Here is a 24,679-nt window from a genome sequence, read left to right as displayed (position 1 = left end):
TGATTTATTTATGTTAACTTTGTATGACACACTTCATAATTTTAAATTTTGTGTATTGAGTCTAAAGTTAATACAATGACAGTGTTGTGGGGAACAATGAATAGTTGAATTAATGATTATATCAGGAGATTTGAAATCAGATAAAAACATCTCTTGAAGGATTGCGTTGGATTTGTAATGTATATTTAGATTTACTGAAAAGTGAAAACATTCAAAATATTGCCAATATATTTGGGTATAGTTTCTCCAGATGGTCACCACCCTGAGAGAGATTTGAGAGATATACTTACTCAAGGTTTCTTCTCTGAGCAGGTTCACAGTATTCCTATGTCATAAACTGATCGAGGTGAATAGTTTGTATCCTAAGGGAGAAGTCAATAAGAATTATTACAGTATTTAGGTGAAGAGAGAGAACATCTGCTCACGGATAGTAATTGAAGTTGTGCATTTTAGAGTATTCATTTAATTCCTTACACATTGTAATGACTTTCTAATTGAGGGATGCAGGTGGCACACACTTCTACTTTGGTATTACTAGGAAATTGGTCCCATGAAACCTAAGTCCAAGTGGTGGCTCGAAGGCCTTTTGCTATAAGAATGCTCTGCAGCATTCAACTATTTTTGCTTTCTTCCCAGATTTATGCATTTGGTTATAACTTCTTAAGATTAACACTTATATTTGATTTTTTTATGGTGATTGATTATTGCTACTTATTCCTAATCAGCAGATGAAGCTGTATGTGGGGCCGTGAGAATGAGGTGTCATCGTGTTTGCCTGTTCCCAATTTCCGAGTGTTCAAGTAAAGTAATCCTCGGACATGTTTATTGCTTTCAATTAGATGAAGTTTCAATTCATAACCAAATTAACAGTGTTGTATCCAGTTATACATATACATGCAAGTTTGTGTGCAGTCACAAGGTTGACCCTCAATATGTGCTCGTTTTGCTCTTGAAACTCCTTAGATGGGGTTCATATGTGATCATGATATATCAAGTCAGCACAGGCGCCAAATTTATATGATCTTTTTGGTTCAATCAATTTGATTCTCCATACTTGAAAAAATAATAAATAAATTGATTCTCCATAAATAAATTGTATTAGTTTCATTGTTTGATTAAACTTTTCTTTGTAAATTTTGTTTAAAATCTCAAGACCAATTTACTTATACATGGTAACATAGAACACCTTTTTTATGAGATTGGTTCTTGCTCTTTAATTAAGTTGTTTTGGGGAAAAAAACAAAAAAAAAACAAGTAGAAAAATTACTATTATATGCCTTTAAAAGATTGAATGCGCATTGCACTTCCTTTTTGTGTTCACTTAAACTTCATACTCATTGATGCTTTAGGATATAACCTGAATCAAGAATTGCATGGAATTCATGCCATCTTTACATTGAAAGTAGCTATTAAGTCACCTTTTTTTTTATTTTTTCAGAAGTACAAAGTGACACTTTAAAATGAAAAAGAATTTTCATCCCCGAATTAAAAAGAAAATAGTAGACTACGGTGATTATGAAACGAAGCTTTTTTCCGCTTATTAAAAATAGCAACGCTAGTAATATTTGGTTCCGAATTGCGTTTCATTTCCTGTTTTATGCACAAATGATTGGGTATGTGCAGTTAAACAAAATATACGAGAAAAGGACATGAAACAAAAATATATTAAATTAGTTGTGCAACAATGGCTTCACTTTTAATTTTATCCGAATTCACTCAACAGGAACAATGGCTTCACAACATCTAAGTCGTGAAAATTAACAATCTGTTGAACGACGTTTTAGTTATCAACCAAGCTTTTGAACTTTGCAATGCAATCCAATGCACGCTTGAAATCACCATCTTCCAGACCGAAAGTGAAGCGACAGTAACCAGGAATTCCTGTCCAAGCAGCGCTGTTGATGCATAGACCGGTGGCCTTGATCATGGCTTCCCTGATATTTGAGTCGTCAAGCTTAATTTCCTGAATACCAGATGAATCTTTGTGCATTTTGATAGGCTTGCCAAGATAAAAAGATGGCTTTGCTACAATAGAGACACCTGCTCGAGCTTCAACAACTTCCCAACCGCAACTTTCAAGAGTCTGTTACATATAGATCATATATAACATTTGCATGAAAGGTTCACTTGGAAGTAGAGGAGGATAAATGGTCAACAACATAGATTTGAGGTTTGGGAACCTGTGATCTTTAGTCCTATGTTAAGTAGATTACGGGACAGGGTAGGGGTAGTTAATTGCAAATTATTCGACATAATAGGCAGGAGATACAGGGCTGGGTAATGTTGTCAGCCAGCTTCATAATAATTGCTACTTTTGGAACTAGTCGTATTTTAGTATGACATAAGAACAAGAGCTCCTGAATTTGAACCCATCAATCGGTCTTGAATACACATTAACTAGAAGTTTGTTTTCTAATGATTAACGTTTGTAGATCTGTGGCAGTAATTTTTAAGCATTGCTTGCCTGCCTCTGGCTCATGGGTGAGGGAATGTAGTACAAAATCAACAGTTGCCTACTTCCCATCAGCTTTAAAATCAGCGGTCAGAGAATTCCACTATAGAGCAACATATCAATTGTAGTCGCTAGAGCCTAGAACTAAGTGAAACCTAATGACAAGATAGTAGACGTATTCATCTAGTCTTTGTTAGCGCACAATGAGTGTTTATGATAGGAAAAGATGGTTATAGCCACACATTCAAGGTAAGATTGTTAAGGGATCCTTTATGGAATCAGATAGTTTTCAACATGAATTACTTTAGTTCATAAATGCACGGCATACCTGCTTCAAGTGTTTATATCGACTTGCCAAAAGTTGTTTCTGCTCTGCAATAGCATTTAGTAGATCCACCGCCTTCTTTTCTGTCAGATCAAGTAATTTTTTGACTGTGTATCTGATAGTGCTGTGAGGTTTGCTTAATCCAGCAAAACCATAGAGTGTATCCTTGAGGGACGTTTGGTTTATAAGAAGAAATCCAAATTCAAGTCCGCTTGTGAGCATCTTATAAGATAATCCCCCAAGTAGAAAGACACCAAATGTTGGATTAGTTGATGAAAGTCTCTCCATGGTAGCTCCCAAATTCCAGGCATCAAAACCCTTACAATTGAATTCCACACCTGAAAACGATGTATCTAGAATGACCCTTGCTCCAAAATTAGCACAGATGCCTAATAGTTTTTGCATCTCGTCATTACCATAAAGCAAGCCAGTAGGGTTAACAGTTGGACCGGAAATATATATCCACGGTTTCTTTGCAGTCTTAAGTGTATCTGTGAGTGTTCTCTCTGTCAATTTGAACCCGTAATTGGGACTTGTAGGAATGTTTACAATGCTTGCCTTCAAAAATTTTGCAGCAGAAACGAAATTCCCATTGGATCCAGTTGGAAAGCACATTGTTCCACCTTCTTGAACACAACAGACCACCAACCTGACAAAAAGTGCCACGGGATTGTCCGCATAAATGAATTCTGTGTGGTTATCAGACGAAAATCCGTAACTGCTGCAAATCAATTGTTTAATGCCATATGTAACATCAGTTTCAGATTTTGTTATATTCTGTCTTGCGAAACTCTCAAAGATGGCAGCTTTAACTGGTGTTGTCATGGGCAGAAATATTTTATCGACATCCATATGAACCAGGAGAGATTCATCAGATTCATTTATTGCCAACTCTGCACGATCAAGTATTGAAATAGTGGAACTGGAAAAGCCATTGACCTTAGAAGCTTTTGACAACTCGCCATTTCTCTTGGAATTGGAGAAAGAATTACGAATATTGTGAAACCATCTAAGTCTACAAAGCATCGGTGAAAATAGATCCATTCCAAGTGGAGACAGCAACTTATTTTATCAGCGTTCATGGTGTTTGGTCAACAGTAGAAAGAACTGCTGATTAGCTTTATTAAAAAAAAATCTTAGGGTCCATTAGTCTATGAGAAATTTGAGTGCAGTTTAATTTACATGTATCACAGGTAGCGTACCTGCCATGATTCAGGCCTCAGTGTATGATCAAAGATCACCGTTATTCGGAACTCAGAAATCTACTGAGTCCTAGCATCACAAGGTATGAATAACACTTAATTAACGGACCATGACTAGGGAATCTTCGAAGATTCAATTCTAACATATAAGAATATTAAAAAGAGAGTTGGCGGTACAAAACTAGAAAAAATAGAAATGAATTATTAAGTTAAATCTTCCACGAGCGGTTGTATTTGTTTTACATTTTAAAACAAACAAATGCCTAGTTGCTAAGTGGTTTTAACTTCTAACTATAGTTTAAAATGCAATATCCCAGTCGACCACCCGATGAAAAGGAGATGGAAGACAAGCAAAATTTACATACATTATGAGTTTATGACTAACTTCGATATAGACTAACCTGTGCAGGTGGGTGTCTATCAGCAAGCTGAAAAGCTAGAAGCTCATGGAATAGACAACCATAGTAGTACTGCCTAATTATTGCAGTATTCCCATGTAAAAGTTCAACGGTCTTACACGGCATTTTAAAAATTGTTTCCTCCTCCGATATGACAAATGCCACCTCGAGATCTGAATAAACCTGGACAAGGAAAAAGACGAATAGAATAATTGCAACTAGTGGATAAAAGTAGAAAAGCTTTTTAAACAGATTTTGCAAAAACCATCATTGAGAAACTTGTATATACCTGATTTTTCAGCAAGCCACAAATGATTGCCACATGTGAAGGTAGTGGAGTTCCAGCAAGATATTTAAGGACTCCACTGGAATTCGGGAGGCTAGATAGCTCAAAATGGTCAGATATATCTAAAAACAAACGACATCCAATTTCTCTCGTACTATCTAAAAGATGCTCGAATGCAGAACTAGTAACCGACTCAAATTGAGCCATCCCTGTGACAACCACCTCGGGTTTCAGTTTTTTTTTATCAGCTCTACCACTAAATCTGACTGGCGTGGTGCTTCAATGACTGTGATTACTTCCTCTAATTTTCTTCCAGATTCTGTACTCTACAGAGAAAACACAAAGTAGTGTGAGAAATGTTGCACTAGCAACTCCAAGAATAAATCAAAATGTTGAAAATTTTATGAAAGCCTCCGGAACATGCTAATGTAAAATATGAATGTCCAATATGAATGACGATGAACCACACCAACAGCATTATGGGTAATCTCAGAGTTGTGATATAATTGCCCTACAAGTTAAATTATTTCAAGGTTATGAGGTTCATTAGATACTCTGGTGCATATAATTTATGTATCGATTTATGATCCAATGTCCACAATTTAAACAGAAATGGAAGAAATATCTTCCAACTCCAGAAAATAGTGATCCTTAGTTGCCCGTGACTGTGAATTGTAATTCATGACCATTGCTCATGAGAGAGAGCAGTCATGCAATTTCTTAAATTATAAAAGACAGTTCATACTTTTCAGCCAGATTCTCTTAGATGTTATCATGTTAATTGTTACCCTTGCATATCTCAAAGCATTGCGAAATTTGTCCATATAGTCCTCAGTCTTTCGGCTCTCTTAGACGTTATGTTTAAATGATGTCTAAAATCAGTAGCTATTTCAACTCCCCATAACATTAACATACCCCCCATCTCCCTCTCTCCCCCTCTGTGACGGTCGGAAAATGGCGACGCCGATGGTAGAAGACAATTTCGAGGACGATCAGCTTTCTTCCATGACCACAGAAGATATCATTCGCGCATCTCGCCTTCTTGATAACGAAATTCGAAACCTCAAGGTCATCTTCTGGTCACTTTTTCTACGTTTATTTGAATATGGTGATGGATGATAAAATTTTGCGTTGATTATAAAATTATTTGATTTTTTATCTTTGGTGGTACGTTTTTTAGTCCTACTGTGTTGAATTATTTCTCTCTTTTTTTTTCACAGGAAGAGTTGCAAAGAACGAATCTCGAGTTAGATTCATTCAGGGAGAAGACGAAGGAGAATCAAGAAAAAATTAAGCTGAATAAGCAGCTTCCTTATCTGGTCGGCAACATTGTAGAGGTATTTTTTCTGTTCATCTCGGTAGTAACTTTAGAAATTGGAATAATTTTGCACCATTGATCAAGGTGTTGTTCAAAAGTTTTTATTTTTTGACCTTTCAGAGAGAAGGAAACAGAATTAAATGAATACAAAATAATGTTTAAAACAGGCATCTTGAGTTTTAGCTCTTTACAGTTCTTGGTCATTTGCTAACTATGGACTGGTGGCGTGAAAAATTCAGTCAGGGGGGGTTAAAAGGAACTCGAAGTTCTGAACCACATGCGGTAGAAGCAACGTGTCGTAGTGTCGATAAGGTGAATTGCGGACGGTGCTGAGAGCTGTACTAAATCTGTTAACGGGTTGCAATGAGAGACTGTTTCTTTCTCGTTCTTTTTCCTTTTTTATTTTTAAAATTTTCAGAGTTTGGGGGCAAGGATTTGGTGTTAAAAGGGCATAGTTTCTCCCTACATATTTCGATTTCTTTTTGGTTGATGATCCAACATTTCATCTTATTAACTCTTTCCCTCATTTGGAAATCTCTATTCCTTCTTAGTTACATGTATTTAGTTGGACTGTGAGAAAAAAATCATTATCTGGCATCATCATCCAGTTGGTGTATTATGTTAAGACTTTGTTTCTCTCGCAATTTCATAGTGAAGGTATGAGTTTTTGAAGGAATATGAATTTCAACAGATATGGACTGGATTAAAGTTGACTTAGTTATGGAAAAATGAACCAATGGAAGTTGGTGGTAGTAGTAGCAATCACTTTATGGTTGTGGAAAGAAGGGATAACTATTAGTCTTTTGTGTCAGTCTATTTGGAGCTCTATATTTTTCTTTCTACCTCTTATGTAAACTGATTAAAATGAAGCCGGAATTGTATCAGTTTGCTCCTCATTCCTTCTGTTCCCCTGTCCGTTTCTATGCCTACTCTGTGTGTTTCTGTGTGTGTTGGGGAGGATATGTATTTGAATTTTAGAATGCTTTGAAGATTGAATTTTGGTATCAATTAACTCTTAGGCTAGGCAACTTGCTATCATGAATGATTCTTAGAGGCTCTCCCTTAAGGTTGATTTTGTATTCATTAATTTCTCTCATTTGACCGGTAGTTTGAGAATGTTTAGGTAATGTGATTTTCCAGAATGTGTGAATCATAATTTCCCATTCTCTACTTTTGTCAGATTTTGGAAATGAACCCAGAGGAAGAGGCTGAAGAAGATGGTGCAAATATTGATCTTGATTCACAGAGAAAGGGTAAATGTGTAGTGCTAAAAACATCCACTCGCCAGGTTTGATAGCATGTCTCCATGCACTTTTTTTCCTTTTTCTCTCTTACTCTTCCTTAATGTGCTTAGATTAGTGAATTGTTCTCTTTTGTTCATTGGTCCGGACCCCCTCTCTCTCTCTCTCTCTCTCTCTGAAAAGCTGATCACAAGATTGTAGACGTTTTGTATTTTTTTTTTTTTGTCGTGGTATGGTAGTCTTGTTCCCATTTATATTGGAAGTAAAAAAAATCATATATCTGATTTTCTCTCCGGAAACCATACAGTCCTCAAAATAGAAATTGGCAATAAAATCTGAAACTGTACAATTATTACAATGATAGTGTATCTTTACCTCTTACATATAGAATTGCATTGCAGATATCAATAATCCGAAGATGATAATGTTTGTGAACCTTTTTATAGTGATCATACTTTGAGTTGTCAGCCATCCTTGATGGATGGTATTTTTACTATATACTATGTCAAATGCAGACAATTTTCCTACCTGTAGTAGGCCTTGTTGATCCTGACAAATTGAAACCTGGTGATCTGGTTGGAGTAAACAAAGACAGCTACCTGATCTTGGATACACTGCCATCTGAGTATGATTCTCGTGTCAAAGCCATGGAGGTTGATGAGAAACCAACCGAAGACTACAACGATATTGGAGGCCTGGAGAAACAGGCAAGTTATTCCCTTTGAGACCAATTGTTATGGGCATATTGTCATAATCTTTTCTAAGGCTTCGATTCCTTAATGGGAATACTTTATGATCGCTGCAGATTCAAGAACTGGTTGAGGCAATTGTATTGCCCATGACTCACAAAGAGAGATTTCAGAAACTAGGAGTTCGTCCGCCAAAAGGAGTCCTTTTATATGGGCCTCCTGGGACAGGAAAAACTCTGATGGCTCGTGCATGTGCTGCCCAAACAAATGCTACTTTTCTGAAGCTAGCAGGCCCTCAGCTTGTACAGGTAACTACATTCAAGATTTTTTCAGGAGGATTTACAGTCTGATGAGTTTGAGTAATCATAATCTTGAATATGCCTGTTAGATATCTCTACTTTTTTTTGGGTTTTGAAGTTGCACTGTTGCATATACATTTAGTGCCTGTATGGTAAATTAGTTATTCAGAATTTGAAGGAGTATTGGATTGTTGACAATTTTGTACTGGAGTTGATAAAAGCTGAATGAATTGCTAATTTCAGATGCAGATTTTAATTTTTGAGTTTTCAAACTTCGTCCAGCTTTAGTTGATTCGTGTTTAAACTGTCATAATTAAGGCCAGTGTGTGTCTCTATGATTTAGTTTATTTAGTGTTCCTCCTTTTTAGTCAGCTACACATTCTAATGCAGTTTTGAAGACTTCATGTAACATGCATTTTGGTGGTGTTTCACCTTTTTATGATTTCATTAAATGGCTCGTTTGGCATATATAAAATGCTGTCCTTGTGACACGTGATTCTTATTTAACCAGAGTAGGCACTACCCTACATTGAAGCTCTAAAATAGCCAAACGATGTCTCACTTTTAAGTAAAGAGTATTTTCTTTTGATGACTTGAATCCACCATAATCGATTCTACTGTGGATTTTAGATGTTCATTGGAGATGGAGCAAAACTTGTTCGTGATGCTTTTCAACTTGCCAAAGAGAAATCCCCTTGCATCATTTTTATTGATGAGATTGATGCTATTGGCACAAAGCGTTTTGATAGGTACTTTCTAATTGTTTGTCTGGTTGTCATCTTTCCCCCTGCTTCATTTTTGTGATTCTTGAGGCTTTAATTGGAGCCGCTTCCTAGCCTGAGGACTGGCTGTTGAGGGCTCAGGTGCTTTGTCTATGCTGATAATTAATGATGCTTTCTTCTTATGCAGTGAAGTTAGTGGGGATCGAGAAGTGCAGAGAACTATGTTAGAGCTGCTCAATCAGCTTGACGGTTTTAGCAGCGATGATCGGATAAAGGTATTTTCCCTACTTGTTTATTTGTTCCTTCTTGTTGCGTACTTTAGTGATCATTGCATGTTGGAACTTTTTAATTGTCTTCTGATCTTCCCACCTCTGATTGATGGGATGGAATTGCTTTGTGCTGTTCTTTCGGCCTTTGATTTATTTCATGGACTTTGTATGTGCTATTAGTTTGATCTTTGGTTGGATACATTTTATTCCACCATTACAATATTTGAATCTGAACTCTGTAAAATGTGTTTTCTTTTGGTGCAGAAACTCATGTATTGTTTCTAGTTTTTTATCTTATTATGCTCCGACATTTTATTACCATGTTTAGGTCATAGCAGCGACAAACCGAGCTGATATCTTGGACCCTGCCTTGATGCGGTCTGGTCGACTAGATCGTAAAATTGAGTTTCCTCATCCTACAGAGGAAGCCAGAGCTCGGATTTTGCAGGTATACATTTTAGATGAGAAAGTATATATGATTGTTTTCCTAAAGGAATTTTGGGTTTTGAAGTGAGTATGGTATCATGCCCAGGTTTTATTTTAAAGGAGTTCCCTGTTGGAACAGCTAAACTACAAATCTTTTTAATAACAGATCCACTCCAGGAAGATGAATGTTCATCCAGATGTAAACTTTGAGGAGCTTGCTCGGTCTACTGATGACTTCAACGGTGCACAACTTAAAGCTGTTTGTGTAGAAGCAGGCATGCTAGCCCTTCGCCGCGATGCCACTGAGGTCTCTCTTTCCCTCCCCTTCACACCCCCCCCCCCCACCCCACCCAAAAAAAAAACCTGAACACACACACACCTCTCTGGACATGAGCATACTCATGCATGTGCCCGTTTATGTCTACTGAGACACACGGGCATCTATATGAAACCGTGCGGTTTTATACGTAACAATTGAAATTTATGTTTAGCTTTTTTCCCGTGGCAGTGCACCTAAAATGTACTAGGGTGAGGGCTGGGGCATGTCCACCTTAGAATTTCACGTCATGCCATGTTAATTAAAATAAATAAACAAATAAAACAATGGTGATTAATTGGTATGAGTGGAAATAATTTGGCCTTTGAAGATTAAAAGATTTTGACATTCGAATTAAATGGGTCTACTTCAAATATCCCATATAAGGGGTGTAGTGTATTCAAGCCCCAAACCTGATTCAAGATTGTCTTTGTTGAGGTTTATTGGAATTCAGTGTGTATATGAACTTTGGAAATCAAGTCTACTCAAAAGGTTACACAAATTTAACCACTTGAAAATTTTTTTGAACTTTGAGAATGTAAGACTGTTGCCTTTGCTTATCTCTGTAAACTTGTCTGGAGAAGCAAAAATGTACGAGTTGCATCCTAATGTTCATGATTTCAAATCTCTCTTTTTTTGTGCATAATTTAATGATACATAAATATATGTCTAATCTTGATGTAACAGGTAAACCACGAAGATTTTAATGAAGGTATTATCCAAGTTCAAGCAAAGAAAAAGGCCAGCTTAAATTACTATGCCTAGGTGTCAAATGCTCTGAACCCTGTGGAACTCTTGAGCATAAAAAACTCAGGGAATCGCGAATACGCCCCCTTTGAGTTGAAGATTAATTATGACGAGGCTGCCCCTTGTATTCCCCTCTATTCAGGGAAATATGGTCTGAATCTAGTAGTTTATGTAAAACAAGCATTCAAGTAGAGGAACTGTGCTGTGAAAATAGCAGGACATTGTTCTGTTTATGAACTTACTTTGTCCACGTAAGCGTTGTTTCATGTTCTTGCAGAATGTAAGAAATAATGAACTGGTCAAGTCATCAAGACGGTATATTACTTTATTATCCAAAATAGTGGTGCAACAAGGCTATTTCCTATTCAATAGAGATGGCTGAAGTCGATTGAAAGCTTGAACATGAATCTTTTTAGAATACAAGATTGAGTTAGTTGTATTCCTAGACGTGAGCGTTGGATGCTAGGCGTTATGCAGTGTAGCCATCACTGTTATGTATCACGCCTTGTGGGAGTTCTGTTCGCAATAATGAAAACAATGAAGGAGTTGATGGGTGGCAAAATGGATAGATCATTCGGTTTTATTTATGTTTTATTGAGTTCCGAACTGAATAATAATTCTTTGAATTTCATAATAATTAATGAATTAGTCATAAATAATATAGTCCCATTAGTAATGAGCTTGGATATTCGGAGCCAGGTTGGATACTTTTATGTCAGAAGTTTACAAATTGAGCCCCGAAAAAGTATATGCTACTGAGAGGCGGGGATGCGAAGGGGGAGGAAGCAATATGACAGGCCGACTAAAATTTAATTTTCAACCTGATCGAGATTATTAAATGTCACTAACTGAGAGTCTCAAGGCCCCAATTACTTGACGAGTAAAATTAAGTAATTAATTTCAAATTTATTTAAAACTTACCATCTAAACCCAACTTTTGTTATACATATTGCAAATGTTATTGAGAATTTGTACGAGATTAATAATTAACAAATCTCTAAAAAAAACTCTTATGAAAATTTTTCGCAGATTAATTTTATTAAATGAGTCTCATACACAACCGATACAAAAATTTACTTTTTATACCAAAATAATATTTTTACTTCAAATTGATCGGATCAACTCGTATCAGAAGATACTCTCTAAATCTTTTGGTCAAGATTCTACTTGAGATTAAAAATCAAGCTTCTTGAGCTCAAGCTCTATCTATTAGAAAAACACTTGTTGAACTTGAAATGAAGCTTGAGTAAATAATTTCCTTTTCCGAAGCACACCTCTGGAGGCGATTAAGCCTGGCAAATTTCATTGCTTCGGAGTCCCTAAGCAGCAGACTTGTCGAATATTAACAACACCACTTGGTTGCTATCGTTGGTTCTGTGATGGCCGAAATAATCTGCGGGTTACAAACTTCCAAATTTTGACTTTAAAAACGATACGAAATTAAATGAAGTATACTTCAGAAACAAAATGAATTTCAGTACACACATCTCTCATAGATCCATTTACCAACAATAAGTAGAGAATACATACGCCCTTCTGGCACATGATCGAATTAATTATCATACATCCATTGAACAATAAATATATGTTTATTTTTATTTTTTCATCATTTGTCGAAGAAATGTTATAGATTTTTTGATACAAACAATTAGACATTTCCAAAGTAAAAATATTAAAACAAGAAATATATTTAAATGAGTTTGGGGGAAAAAATATTTATTACCTGAATGAAAAGCTAAAAAGGAGGTGGTGGATGATCTCCACGACCATTCCTATAGAAAAAAAGGAAAGGAAATAAACGAGGCAAAAAAGCAAAATATCTGCGCAAACAAGTACAGGAACGTGAAAAAAGGATAAAATATTAAGGCATATCACAACCGTTTACAGGACTGAATCTAAATTGAAGCACACCGAGAAGGTATACAGAGTATTCTCGTAACTGAATATACATAGATAAACTAAATATATCTAAAAGCACATGGAACAGGATACGAAGTATACAGTATATTATACGTAGAACAAAAAGGCAACGTAGAATCCTTTAACTAGATCAGAAACATAATCAAAAATTGTGAATCCATGCATAATCTGACCTCCCAATCATCACATGTAGTGCCAGGTTCGACTTTCGAGTAGCAAAGTCTTGGAAGTGCATTTGATGCCAAAACTGATTTTGATTATCGTGGTTCACAGAATCTGATAGCAGCAGTTCCGGGCATGTTCAAGTATAATGAATGATAACAAGCAAACTTCACATCTTCGGAATCCATTGATATTTTTACAGGATATTTGGAACACTAATTTTGTCATATCTTAACTGCCCAATTCACATAACCGTGCTCTGCCGGGATTAAGCAGTGATTCAGACATAACCCAACCCTTCAGAAAAAACAAGGTGTCGGTTTTTTGAGAATATATTAAAAAATAATCTTACAAATTAAAGAAATAGGAAGGACAGGTGCTTCAAGTCAAGTTCCCATAATTTTTATTTTGTTGGAACATATTTTTAGCGTTCAGTTTTGTTAGAACGTATTTATGTTTCGGTACATGGATTTAAAACGAAGAATTGCAAAGTTTCTAGTAGTTCTTTTAAACCAAGCACTATCTCAGTCCCACTGATGATGTTAAACGAACTCTCAAACAACGAGAAACATTTATCGTATTGAGTGGGGCAGGCTAAAATTCGGCCTCAACTTTCTCTTACTGTTATCAAAAACATTACCAAGACACAAAATCAAGCATTCGAGATCACAAAGTTGGAGCATTAGACGCACATGAACCTGATAAACAATAGCGAATCAGGATTCTAGGCTTTCTACTGGTAGCCTAATGGTTCAAAGCATGAAGCTAGAGCTGTCGGTAGGGGTTATACCGGCCCTTCCCAAAAATATCTATTTAGTAATACTCCCCCATTGCTGGCTTTAGATGAAGCATAGGACAAATGAGATTTACACAATTTAATGTCATGCACGATTTTACCATAGGCTCCACTGAATCAATAATAAAGAACTATTTAATATTAATGCAAAGTAGCTGAACTTAGGTGCTTCTCTATTCAAATTTCAAAATTAGAGAGGAAAATAAGTAGGCCTGCCCTCACCTGTTCCATAGCTTTATTCTTCAACGGTCCATATAAAGCAGACACCATCTTATATGATTCGACATTATGAGATTGAAGATCAGACAATGTTGGTCCAACCGAGAAATCATGCTCTCGTTTCCCAGGGGAAGACATGTTCTTGTTGGAGGTGCGAACAATGTGAAAAAGCACATGAGCCTGTAATTGAAAAGAATTTAGCAAGAAACACCAACAACGATAGTGACTATAATATCAAAAGTCATCAATCTTACATGAAAGGCAGCTTTCAATATATCATCAGACTTTGCTTCATCCTTGAATAGAGCATATATTTTGTCCTTCGAAGGATTATAGGTAACAATATATTGCTCTTTCTGTTGCCGAAAAAATTTCATTATGCCGCTGTAAACCATTGAAAGTCGTAACGTACTATCACGTGAATGTACAGCCCGAAAAATAAAAATATCTTCTGCTCAGCATGGTAGCATACCTCAAAAATTGGCTCCACAGCAAGATATGAATTAGGATCTTGGAATGCGTCTTTAAACCGCGAACCTGCAAAAGTAGTAGAAAATAGTATGATCAACATTTACACAAATAATGTGCTAAAATAAGATGAAAAGCACCACAATATGCTAAGCTCGTGTGAGGGCCAGCAAAGGATATGGCTTTTCATGTACCTAGAACAATAGGCCTGTGTTCCTTCCATGGGAGATTGAATATATTTTCCATTGAATTTCCTTCATGCAACGTTGGAACTTGCCCTGGAAAATAAAGATATGTCAAAGTTAGAGTGGTATCATAAGGTGTAAATATTTTTCTACTAGAAGCACAAAATTCATGTCCTAATTCGTTTCCAACTTGACTGGGACGAAAGGGATACCTTATCCCTCTTGCTTTGCTGAAGGTATAGACAAACTAGAAATTTGAGCTACCGTTTTTTGCAAAGTTAGCCACGCAAGCATGGGCAAGCACTCTCTGAAGCATCTCTCAATGGTCAACCACCATGTTCAAAAATACTTACAGAATCTTGTTTAAAAATATTCTAATGGCCTTTCTTCCTACGCTCAAACTTGGTTCCATCCAATATTTCCAAGCCAGATCCTCATGCATGTGTCTTTGTAACAGTCCGATATCAGCCCCGTCCTTATGAAGATATCGTATATTTTTCCAAATCTACCAGGAGTCCATCACCCAGACAACATCGAAGGCTCTCCTGAAATTAATTCAATTGGTGGTTTCTATATTTGATCAAAAATTTGGTGGTTTCTAAGTTGAGCGGGGCCCTCGTTGATGAGGATTGGTTGTAAGCTGATTTCCATGGCCTCCCTAGCTTCTTGGTTTGGGGCTGTTCATCGGATCATTTGCCCTGTATAGTCTCGCTTATTCAAAACAACAGGATGAATCACCCCTTTAAATTCTCCAATATACGGGTTTTACATGATTCGTTCTTTAAGATTGTATTGAGATGTTGGTCTTTTCATGTTCGAGCACTAGACAATTTTCAGTTTGCCGCTAAGCTACATTACTGACAATAGATTTGAAGTGCCTTAATGACTTACACTTCTACCAAATTGCTAGTAGGGTTAAGGATGCCAAATTGAGTTTGAATCTGCCCAAGCTCACTAGCTATCAGAATCAGATGAGGATGAGGGCCCCCAATTGACCGACATGCTTGGATGCTTCTGGAAGCTGAGAGCACATTCTATCCTCAAAGGGACAAGCGCCTTTATTTATCTCAAAGTGGTTGTTGCACTGGGTTTTTATTTTATTTTTTTAACAATTTAGTCAAAAAGAAAAACTGAAGAAAATTAAGTTGTTGCTACTTGTCGGCACAATACCAAGATGACTACTAGTAGTGACCAAGATGCAAAACAAGAACTTCGATGCAAAGATTTCGTGAATGAATTTTTCCTTTTTGCATTTTCAAGATTGACGAGTTAATTCAATAAGTCTCCTTACACAGAAGATAGCACATAGTCTACACACATAAACTAAATTATAACTTAATGAATTGAACTCTTGCTAAAGTCATTACTCTCTCCGAGGTTTAACCAATATTATGCATATTCAGCCTATCTCTGAGACAACATCATTAAATAATACTTCATGAAGCGAAGCCTACAACCCTGCAGCCAGGAACAAGTAGTTTTCTCATGGGGACCGACCAACTTTCCAGGAGACCTAATATTTTCCTTAACTGGGTTACTCGACAAAAATAAATTAATAGCACGTAACAACAGCTTTCTTCACCTGATAAGCAGAAAGGAACAAGAATAAAAGACAAAGGCTTGTTTGAGAAGTTCTGAGCATATGTTACTATGGTTTCCTACCAAAAATAAATAATACATTCCTCACATTCTCCAATCAATATGATATACAAACAAAAACAAAGCTGAAAGGGCGATGAACAACAAGCAGCACAAACACACACGGGGAGAAGATGAACTCATTCTGACCTGTCTTCAAGAAGGATTCAACTGCCACAGTGAATCTTGCCCGATTCAGCGTATGCAATACCACAGATTTCACCTAAAAGAATAATAGAATATTCATCTCAAATCAGTAGTTATATTAGCTGGGAGAAAAGAAAGTAATAAACAAATAGAGAAACAAAAGTTCCCGTGTTTTCTCCCTATCCAACCTCTTGGTAAGAGCTCATCAAATACCCACATGAGAGCAAAGTAAATGTGGTAACCAAGGATGGATTTTGCTTAGACAGCATAATGCTTAGTCCAGTTCCGAGCTTCACAAGAAAGAAATTCAATAATCAGTTCCAACGAAGAGACAAAACTGGTTCAAATTCAAAATGCAAGAACTAAAGTCGCAATTTTTCTGTCAAAAAGTCAAAGACATTCATGACAACTCAGAAATGAAAAATTCTTCATAAGCATTTTAGATTGATAGGACCAAATATGTTAAGTAGGTAGGTGGCCAGGTTAGACCCCTTCCTTTTGTACCCCTTATCCAAGATCATAAAATTACTTGGTGGTTAACGACCCTAACTAACCCGTAGTTACCTTCTCAATCCCGCTACAACACACCCAGTGCTTCAACTTGCAAAGTATATTTCCTTCCATTCCACCAGTTTCACATTAGTGACTCTGCGTCTGATTTTCAAATATATGAATTAATAGTTTAAATTTATCACTGAGAGGAAGTAAGAAAGAACTAGACTTCTAAATTTAATAATAATCCTCTCATATCTACCCCTAAACCAGGAATCAGCAATAAATTGGATTAATCCATTCACTCGTGGGCCGGAAGTTTTTGAATCAGTTTATTTCGCAGTAGTGCTCATTTTCCACAATTTACATTGTTGTGATATTTTCAATCAGACGAGCATACCAGATCAGCCATATTTGCAACACATTCTCCTTTGGCAGTCACATCTCCAATATTTTCGCCCCTAGCAAAGGCTTTGTAGATTGGGGTTCGAGTTGAAGCAGATGTCACAGCAGCAACATTCTATAAGGAAAGCACAATGAATGTCGACGTAATTAGCCAGGATTGCATGACGCGGACAAGTGAAAGTGACAATAGATGATACAACCTTGGAAACATTGGCTACACAGGCCAAAGGAAGAAATAAATGGGGAACAGCAGCAGTTGCCAACTCTAAACCAGCTCCAAACTCCATCATGATATCGCCAGCAAACCTAAGCTGTGTAAGAAAAATCATCAGACAAGGTGTTATTTCTATAAATTAAGTCACAAAAGCATCTCCTTTGACCTCCAAATTTTTACATACCTGCTTTAGATCATAGTCAAATTTCTTTCCTTGACGAGAAAATAGCATCTTCCCAACCCGTCCAGCACCGTCCTACAGTTAATTACATCAAGGAACATGATATAGATAACTTTATCACAGGACTTCATCTAGACCATTGTATGATTGTTTTAACTGACGTTACAAACCCAATCAAAATCTATATATTGATGTTGAGTAAGTAAAGCAACGGGCATTTACATGCAAGAGTACCTCAATTTTAACATACTTTAATTTGCTATTTTAGTCTCATTTGCTTTTATCATACATAAATGTAATTCAGAAATAAATAGCATAGTTATATTTCATTTTTCTATCGATGAGGTTTTTACATGTGTTTGATATGTGCTACATATTATAGCTTCAATTCTGAAAGAACAAAATCCACTTGAAACAAAATGACATTACCCGATATGTCTTTGGGGTAGAAAGGGTGTAAAACAACTAATTTTTAATGAGTTTCTGAAACATTAATTTTTTTTAAGACTCGGCGTTAAAGAAGCCCTTCCAAAATTTCCTAAAAAGAAAGCAGATGTTAAATCAATGCTACACTTACAAATAGTGGAAAGCGATGGATGTAAATCAAATGAAATTTAGACGTAAAGGTCCATAAGTTTCCTAGTTGATTATATATAACTCAAAAGGTGAGCATTGTTCCTAACAAGCACTTACAGGAAAGAAAAGACGCGATAACACTTAGATTCTTACATCCAGATTGGCATGTTAGCAGGACAAAGATGCATACTATTTTTCACAGTTTTGAGGTATTTTCTACATCTCCAAAACTTAATATATTGCTGGAAGAACTACTACGTCCCACGTAGGCTCCACAAGAAATTATAGAACATAATAATTTGTGAGATTCTTCTATCCCATAGCTAATCTTTTCGGTGAGGGCTTTTCTCTTGAGCTTAACATGTGTTGTTAATATGAGCAAATGCAGTAGAATGGGTGACTTAGGAAAGATTGCTATCCGATCAGTGTCAATGATAATGCTGCGTGCATATTATGAGTGAAAAACGTCCAAGACCATTTTCTTAAGGGGTGGATAATATTACGTCTAATATCGACTCCAAACCTAGAGATCTAGTCTTCTAGCTTTGGTTTTTCCTCTAAACTTAATGCCTAGCAAAATCTTTTACCATGAGAAAGATACAAAACAAGAAAATAATAAGTAATCTAAGTACTACCGGATTGTTTAAAATATGTGCTGAACATGATAAATATAACGTTCGATAAAAAAAGAGGTCAACGTATACAGCAAAAATAGAGGCAACCAAATTTCGTAACCCACTACTTGAAGCATATATCTGTTACCAACTACCCCTGAGATTTATTTCAAGCTTCAGGGTTTCAACACTTTTCTGTCAAGCATTTGAAACTTGTCCTAACTTTCTAGGATACACAAAAAAACCCAAGCACCTCCAAAACTAAAATGTAGCAATCATTTTTGTCTTCATTTTTTTTCCAACTAAATTGCATTAATTTTATGATACCTTTATAATCCAGTTGATAGCCACAGCTCCTGGTACAGATCTATTTCTTGATACTCCCACTGAACTTAGAAGAGTTTGAGTTGTGAAAACACTCATTGCCCCGCCAAGGAAGTACTACAACAGAATGCATCACAAAGGAGCAGCAACTAAACATGTCACCACATCATAGTATATAGCATGCAAATACATTATCAATGGTCTTAGCGTGTGCGGGATAGATATCTTTATTGGGTAAAAAACGTAGGTAAACCCCGGATCCCCTTTAGTTACATATCAACCTTTCCATTCAAAAAATGTAAAGAGTACCTTTAAAGCTCTCCACGTCATGTAAGGAACATAAGAAGGTGTAACCGAATCAGGAAAACCTTCTGGAACTACGTAGGATCTTACAAAAACCATCAACTCCTGGAACAGGCACAACCGAATTTAGGCAAGATTAAGGAAGGTATTTCATAATATTTCGTGTGCAAATACAGATGCAAGGTATTCCATAACTTTTCTGTGACAGATGTCCATTATTACATCAAGGTCTTCAACTGCAGTATCAGGCCGTTGATGAAAATAAAAAGTTCAATCGCTCTATTGAATTATTTTAACGATGCTGAAAAATGGAAAAAGAGGAAGAAAATGCCGACATCAACTGGAGCCTTGGGTGACTGCAAGCAGACAGCACGAATACAATTCTTCTTAAATTGCTTCGATCCATGACTTATAAAACCATCGTTCTCAGCGAAGTATTTCCATCTCCTGCCATCGATCTCCTCGCAACAGATCGCCCTCAAGCTCGAATCCACAAATTGATCATTGGAAAGTCCGCCGAGTCTCAAATCCTGCCATTCCGGCGTCACCGCCGCTGCCGAGGGGTACGGAGGAGCCGCTGATGCTAGGTTTGCACTAATGCGAAGCGTCTCCCGCACTAGAAGCCTCGAATCCGCGGACGCAATTGTTTGGGAAGCCGAATTCGAAGGGTGCTTGAGCTTCATCGCATATTTTTCAGAATTTGATCACACTTTGATTGCATATATATAAATGTTTTGGGCGTATCTATATAGAGAGAGAGTAGGAGTGAGAATTCCTCGTTTTGGTTTCTCTCCCCTCCCGGCATGTGAGAAGAGAGCGTTTTGATGGAAAAGGCGGGGGAGCGGGTTTGATTCGATGACGTGTGGGTGCATGGAAGACGACTGAAAAGGACATGGGTTTTGACAATGTTAATTTGATTGATGATTATATTTATGTGACGATCGTATGAATTTAATTTTGATAAAATGAGTTATTTGATCTATAATTATTGATATAAAAACAATATTTTTTTATAAATTACGTATATATTTATCTCACAAAAGTGACTATTACTATGATCTTACAAGAATTTTTATGTTAATTTAGTCAATCTTTTTATTAATGACTTGAAGAAAAAGATCCCGATAATTATTTAAAAAATATTAATCCTACTAATAAATATATAGATATTATATGATAAATAGTGTATTATTAGAACGATCATTTTTAAAGTATTTATTATTATTATTTTCATAAGATTCTCCTAGAAACAATCCGAGAACTGAGCTAAATGAAAATTGGACAACTTAATTTTGAATTTGGACCCATTAGACTGGTAGAGTCTGTTTACAGTATGTAAGTACCGTATATCGTATTATCATAAATCTTATGTGATTATCGATAATTCATGAATTTGATATGTGATTATGTATATGATGCATATCGTGATAATGAAATGGAAAAAATGAATATGAATTGACGTTGTAAGAACTTGAATGGAGAAGCCGGACGCTAATAAGTACAAAATCGATATTTTGTACAGAACATCTGGCGCCCGAGCGGTAGAAAATGACCGCACGAGCGCCAGTGTACCAAAAATTGGGAAATTGGACAGAACATGTGGCGCCCGAGCGGTAGAAGATTACCGCCCGAGCGCCAGTGTAGGATATGTGAGTACTCGGGCAGAACATGCCACGTTCGAGCGGTAATTTGTGACCGCCCGAGCGCGGTACAAGTGAAAGTCGGGGGCAGAATGTCTCGCGCTCGGGCGCGAGAATTCTACCGCCCGAGCGCGAGAGCGGTGGAGATAAGAATCAGATTTTTGTTTGTTTCTTCTTCATTTTCATTTCAAGAATTCCGAGAGAATACGAGGGAATTCGATTTCTTTAGCCCGGAATCGACTTCAAAACGCTGTCTAAACGCGAAACAAATTATATATTTGTGATCTTCGCGTCGAGGGCTTCTGACTGAGGTAAATTTCTTCTGGTTCCAGCAGCTCTAAATATCGAAGTACTGGAATAGCATGTATTTGAAGTTGAAATTCATATATGTTGTACAATAACCGACAATAAACTCATATTCGAAGTCGGAATTGAATTATATTATGATTTGGATTTGATATGAATTTTTGAAGTTTCAAATAATATTTGAAACTCATATTAATGATTTTGGATTATGTTATTGATTGGAATGAGTATGTTATTGATGTAGATAAAGTATTAAACCGATATCTCCAGGCTACATCAACGGGAAACGAAGAATTGAGGTATGTTGCGACCGGGTAACATACGACAGATATCTGTATTATATGATATATGTTGGATTGGTTTGAGTGATTGGAATGAGAATACATGTCTATATGCCTTATTTGTTGAGTTTATGTGGCATACATGACATTGTGATTGGAATATCGATGTATAAAATAAATGTTTTGTTAACACACATCGTTTGATGCATACATCGATACATGACATGCACGTTTGAGCTATGATCCTTGGATACCCTGATATGATTTGATTGGATTCTGGGGTTTGTGAACACAATGCTATGTTTGGTATTATATGACCCTTAAAACATAGACATTTGTGGCCCCGACGATTGATATGAGATTTGGGATTTGATGGCGCTTCGTCGACGCTATCATACGAGTATCCCTTATTGAGGCTGGTGTGCCAGCTCGAGCATTGATTTGATAGCGATTCGTTTGATTCTGACATGTGCTCAGTGGATGGGCATTTGACCTGATACCTCCACGACATACATGCATTGTATACCATATATCATTGTTTAGATACTGGTGGTATATATGATGGTTGTTCCATACGGAGCTTTGCTCACCCCCAAGGAGGGCTGTTGTTGTCTTTGTGTGTGGACAATGGTAGGTACTCCAGGATATCAGGAGACCGGAGAGAGTACTTCTGGAGGGAGTCACAGTTTGAGTTGAGGTTTATATTTTGTTCCCAGTATATATGTATATGTGTCCATATACCGGGGCATGTCCCGAGGATATGAGTTGGTTGTATATGATTGTTTTGATTACGTGTGGGCATGTTTATGATGTGAGACTAAATACTATTTTTAGTATTTAAATTGTAGAAGAAATATTTTGGGCTCATTGTAAAGAAATTTTAAATTCGTTTTCCGCTGTAATTAGTTAACTCTAATCGAAGTGCATTGTAATAACGATTAGGAGCTAAGGGCCCCACACAGTAGATGAGAAAACCAACAACAGTTTGCATATTCTAGGCTGGATTGAATGTTTGAAATTGAAGAGTTTTGAAAATTAATTTTTGTGTGGCCGTGGGTGGATCATTGTTTGTGAGTCCTGGTTCCGTTCTTTTCCAATCTGTCGTTTTCCTACGCACCAATGCCAAAAAATTGTCATTTTCCTAGATTGCGTTTCAACGTAAATACATCGCAGATTATGTATGGAAGTCGAAAAGGAAAGTTGATTAAACAAAACAGTGGATTTTGCAAGATCATGTGATTATCTTGTCAGCAATGTAATGGTACTTCCAAGAATTCAAGAACATTACATGTTTCAAATTATAGTATTTAAATAAAAATAATTATTCAATAAAACGTGGTAACAAGTGATATAATTATCAGGACTTCGGAGTTATGGATGATTTTATATGTTTCAAATAAAGCATAGTTAAGAATTAAGCCCGAGTCAACAAACATAAAGATTAAGTGAAATGCGTGCTTACGTATTTGATGTTCGGCCCATGTAAATCACGGGGGATAACGATGCATTGATTTATGAAGATATATTAGTTGTCTTCTACTAAGTAATAAGACATATATCTCATAAAATTAAACGTAAAATAATTTCATAACAATTTTTGTGTTTTTAATATTATTAATGATCATGGGCTCTCAACATATTTAGATCGATATAAGTACTCATGACATATCACTCGTGAAAATAAGTTAAAACTTGCTGAAACTATAGTTAAACAGTGTTTTAAAAGCACAAAAAAATGCGATTAAGCGCAAGGTATATATTAAAAAAAGATTTAGTTCAGACAAAAGCGTGAAAAAAACGGTCACCATATGATTTCGCGTCTATTTTTGTTATCGTTTTTTATTATAGAAATCATTGTGTTTTTTTTAGCATATTTATTCTTGAACCACCATTTGATCATATTTCATTTTGTGTTGTCCTTATTTGAATGATATTTTTCATCTTGTCCACTTCATATTTCAGAAATGGAGTTTAGTTGAGTCAACAACTATTCTCTTCTAAAAGTTCAATATTTATATTGTCACATAAGATTCACTCGACTTAAATATATATTGGGTAAATACAAAAACTCATACAAGAATGTCTCGCATATCAATTTTGTAAGACATATATCCAACCTGATCTGGTTCATGAAAAATATTTTTTTTATAACAGGAGTATTAATTTTCTTTGTATATATAGATATGGTCAACTAATCTCACGAATATAACTCTGTTAGACTGTCTCACTGGAGACTCACTATTGGGTAAATACAAATTTGTTATACGAGTTTTAAAGATATCAATTTTTCAAATTTTGTAAGAGTCGATTTTTGAAATGGAAATGATAGGAGTGGAGCTTGGAAATGACAATTTCCTCCAAATCCGATGGATAATTTGATACTTGATCCGAATGGAAGATGAGATAGAGATAATTTTTTACCCGATTTAAAAATGTGTAATGAGGCATGAGGATTTTTGGGTATGAACATGGAGACATGTCTTAAAGAATCATACTCATACCTGATTAAATATATACACATTTTTTTGGATATGATGTTAATTTTAAAAGACAAAAAATTTTGTGTGAGACAGTCTCACGAGTTGTATTTTGTGAGACATATATCTTATTTGGTTCATCAATTAAAAAATATTACTTTTATGCTAAGAATATTACTTTTTAATGTGAATATCGGTAGGGTTGACCCGTCTCACGGATAAAGATTCATGAGATCGTCTCACAAGAGACATACTCATTCAAAAAAATACTTTTGACTCCAAATATTAATGCATAAGATGGGTCGATTCGGTCCATAAATTGGATCAAATAAAAAATATGTCTCACAAAATTGATATGTGATACAATCTTGTAATAATTATTGTATATCATTTTATTATAATTAATTGACATAAAAAAATCATATGAGACAATTTTATCAGTCAATTTGGTGAGACATATTTTCGATCAGATACAGGCATGAAAAATTGTTAATTTTTATTTCAAAAATGTTATTTTTACCGCAAATATAAATCAAGTCGATCTGTCTCTCAAATATAAATCAGCGAGACCTAATTAAAATTGAGAAGTATTGAGTAACTAACATTGGTTTTATGATATATTTTTTGAAAATTATCTAAAA

General features: G+C 36.0%; 2 protein-coding genes and 1 pseudogene across 3 annotated transcripts; 1 reads left to right on the top strand and 2 right to left on the bottom strand.

Moving 5' to 3' along the window:
• Positions 1-1,623: 1,623 nt before the first annotated feature.
• Positions 1,624-5,585, bottom strand: LOC142538368 (methionine S-methyltransferase-like; annotated as a pseudogene).
• LOC142539981 (26S proteasome regulatory subunit 6A homolog) lies at positions 5,551-11,087 on the top strand. Its single transcript, XM_075645785.1, has 10 exons — positions 5,551-5,731; positions 5,884-6,000; positions 7,162-7,269; positions 7,738-7,929; positions 8,028-8,219; positions 8,841-8,959; positions 9,120-9,207; positions 9,530-9,649; positions 9,794-9,934; positions 10,631-11,087. Exons 1-10 carry the CDS (start codon positions 5,618-5,620, stop codon positions 10,706-10,708), a joined length of 1,269 nt encoding a protein of 422 aa, XP_075501900.1. The 5' UTR covers positions 5,551-5,617; the 3' UTR covers positions 10,709-11,087.
• A 1,449-nt stretch (positions 11,088-12,536) lies between these two features.
• On the bottom strand, positions 12,537-20,195 carry LOC142539979 (protein root UVB sensitive 6-like). Of its 2 annotated transcripts, XM_075645784.1 has the most exons (13): positions 19,670-20,193; positions 19,341-19,439; positions 19,035-19,148; positions 17,521-17,592; positions 17,323-17,433; positions 17,118-17,237; positions 16,414-16,515; positions 16,229-16,301; positions 14,450-14,533; positions 14,260-14,324; positions 14,042-14,143; positions 13,791-13,967; positions 12,537-13,069 (listed from the first exon to the last, which is right to left on the bottom strand). In XM_075645784.1, exons 1-13 carry the CDS (start codon positions 20,015-20,017, stop codon positions 13,004-13,006), a joined length of 1,533 nt encoding a protein of 510 aa, XP_075501899.1. In that variant the 5' UTR covers positions 20,018-20,193; the 3' UTR covers positions 12,537-13,003. The 2 variants fall into 2 exon arrangements, 1 of the variants encoding a protein (XP_075501899.1); XR_012819001.1 differs by lacking the exon at positions 12,537-13,069 and having other exon boundaries at positions 13,916-13,967; positions 14,042-14,171; positions 19,670-20,195.
• Between the last annotated feature and the right edge of the window lie 4,484 nt (positions 20,196-24,679).

The sequence above is a fragment of the Primulina tabacum genome, chromosome 3 (genome assembly GCF_025594145.1).
Source record: "Primulina tabacum isolate GXHZ01 chromosome 3, ASM2559414v2, whole genome shotgun sequence".
In the NCBI taxonomy this organism is placed as follows: domain Eukaryota; kingdom Viridiplantae; phylum Streptophyta; class Magnoliopsida; order Lamiales; family Gesneriaceae; genus Primulina; species Primulina tabacum.
Note: the sequence above shows the minus strand (reverse complement) of the source record. Positions and strands in the feature narration are given on the sequence as shown.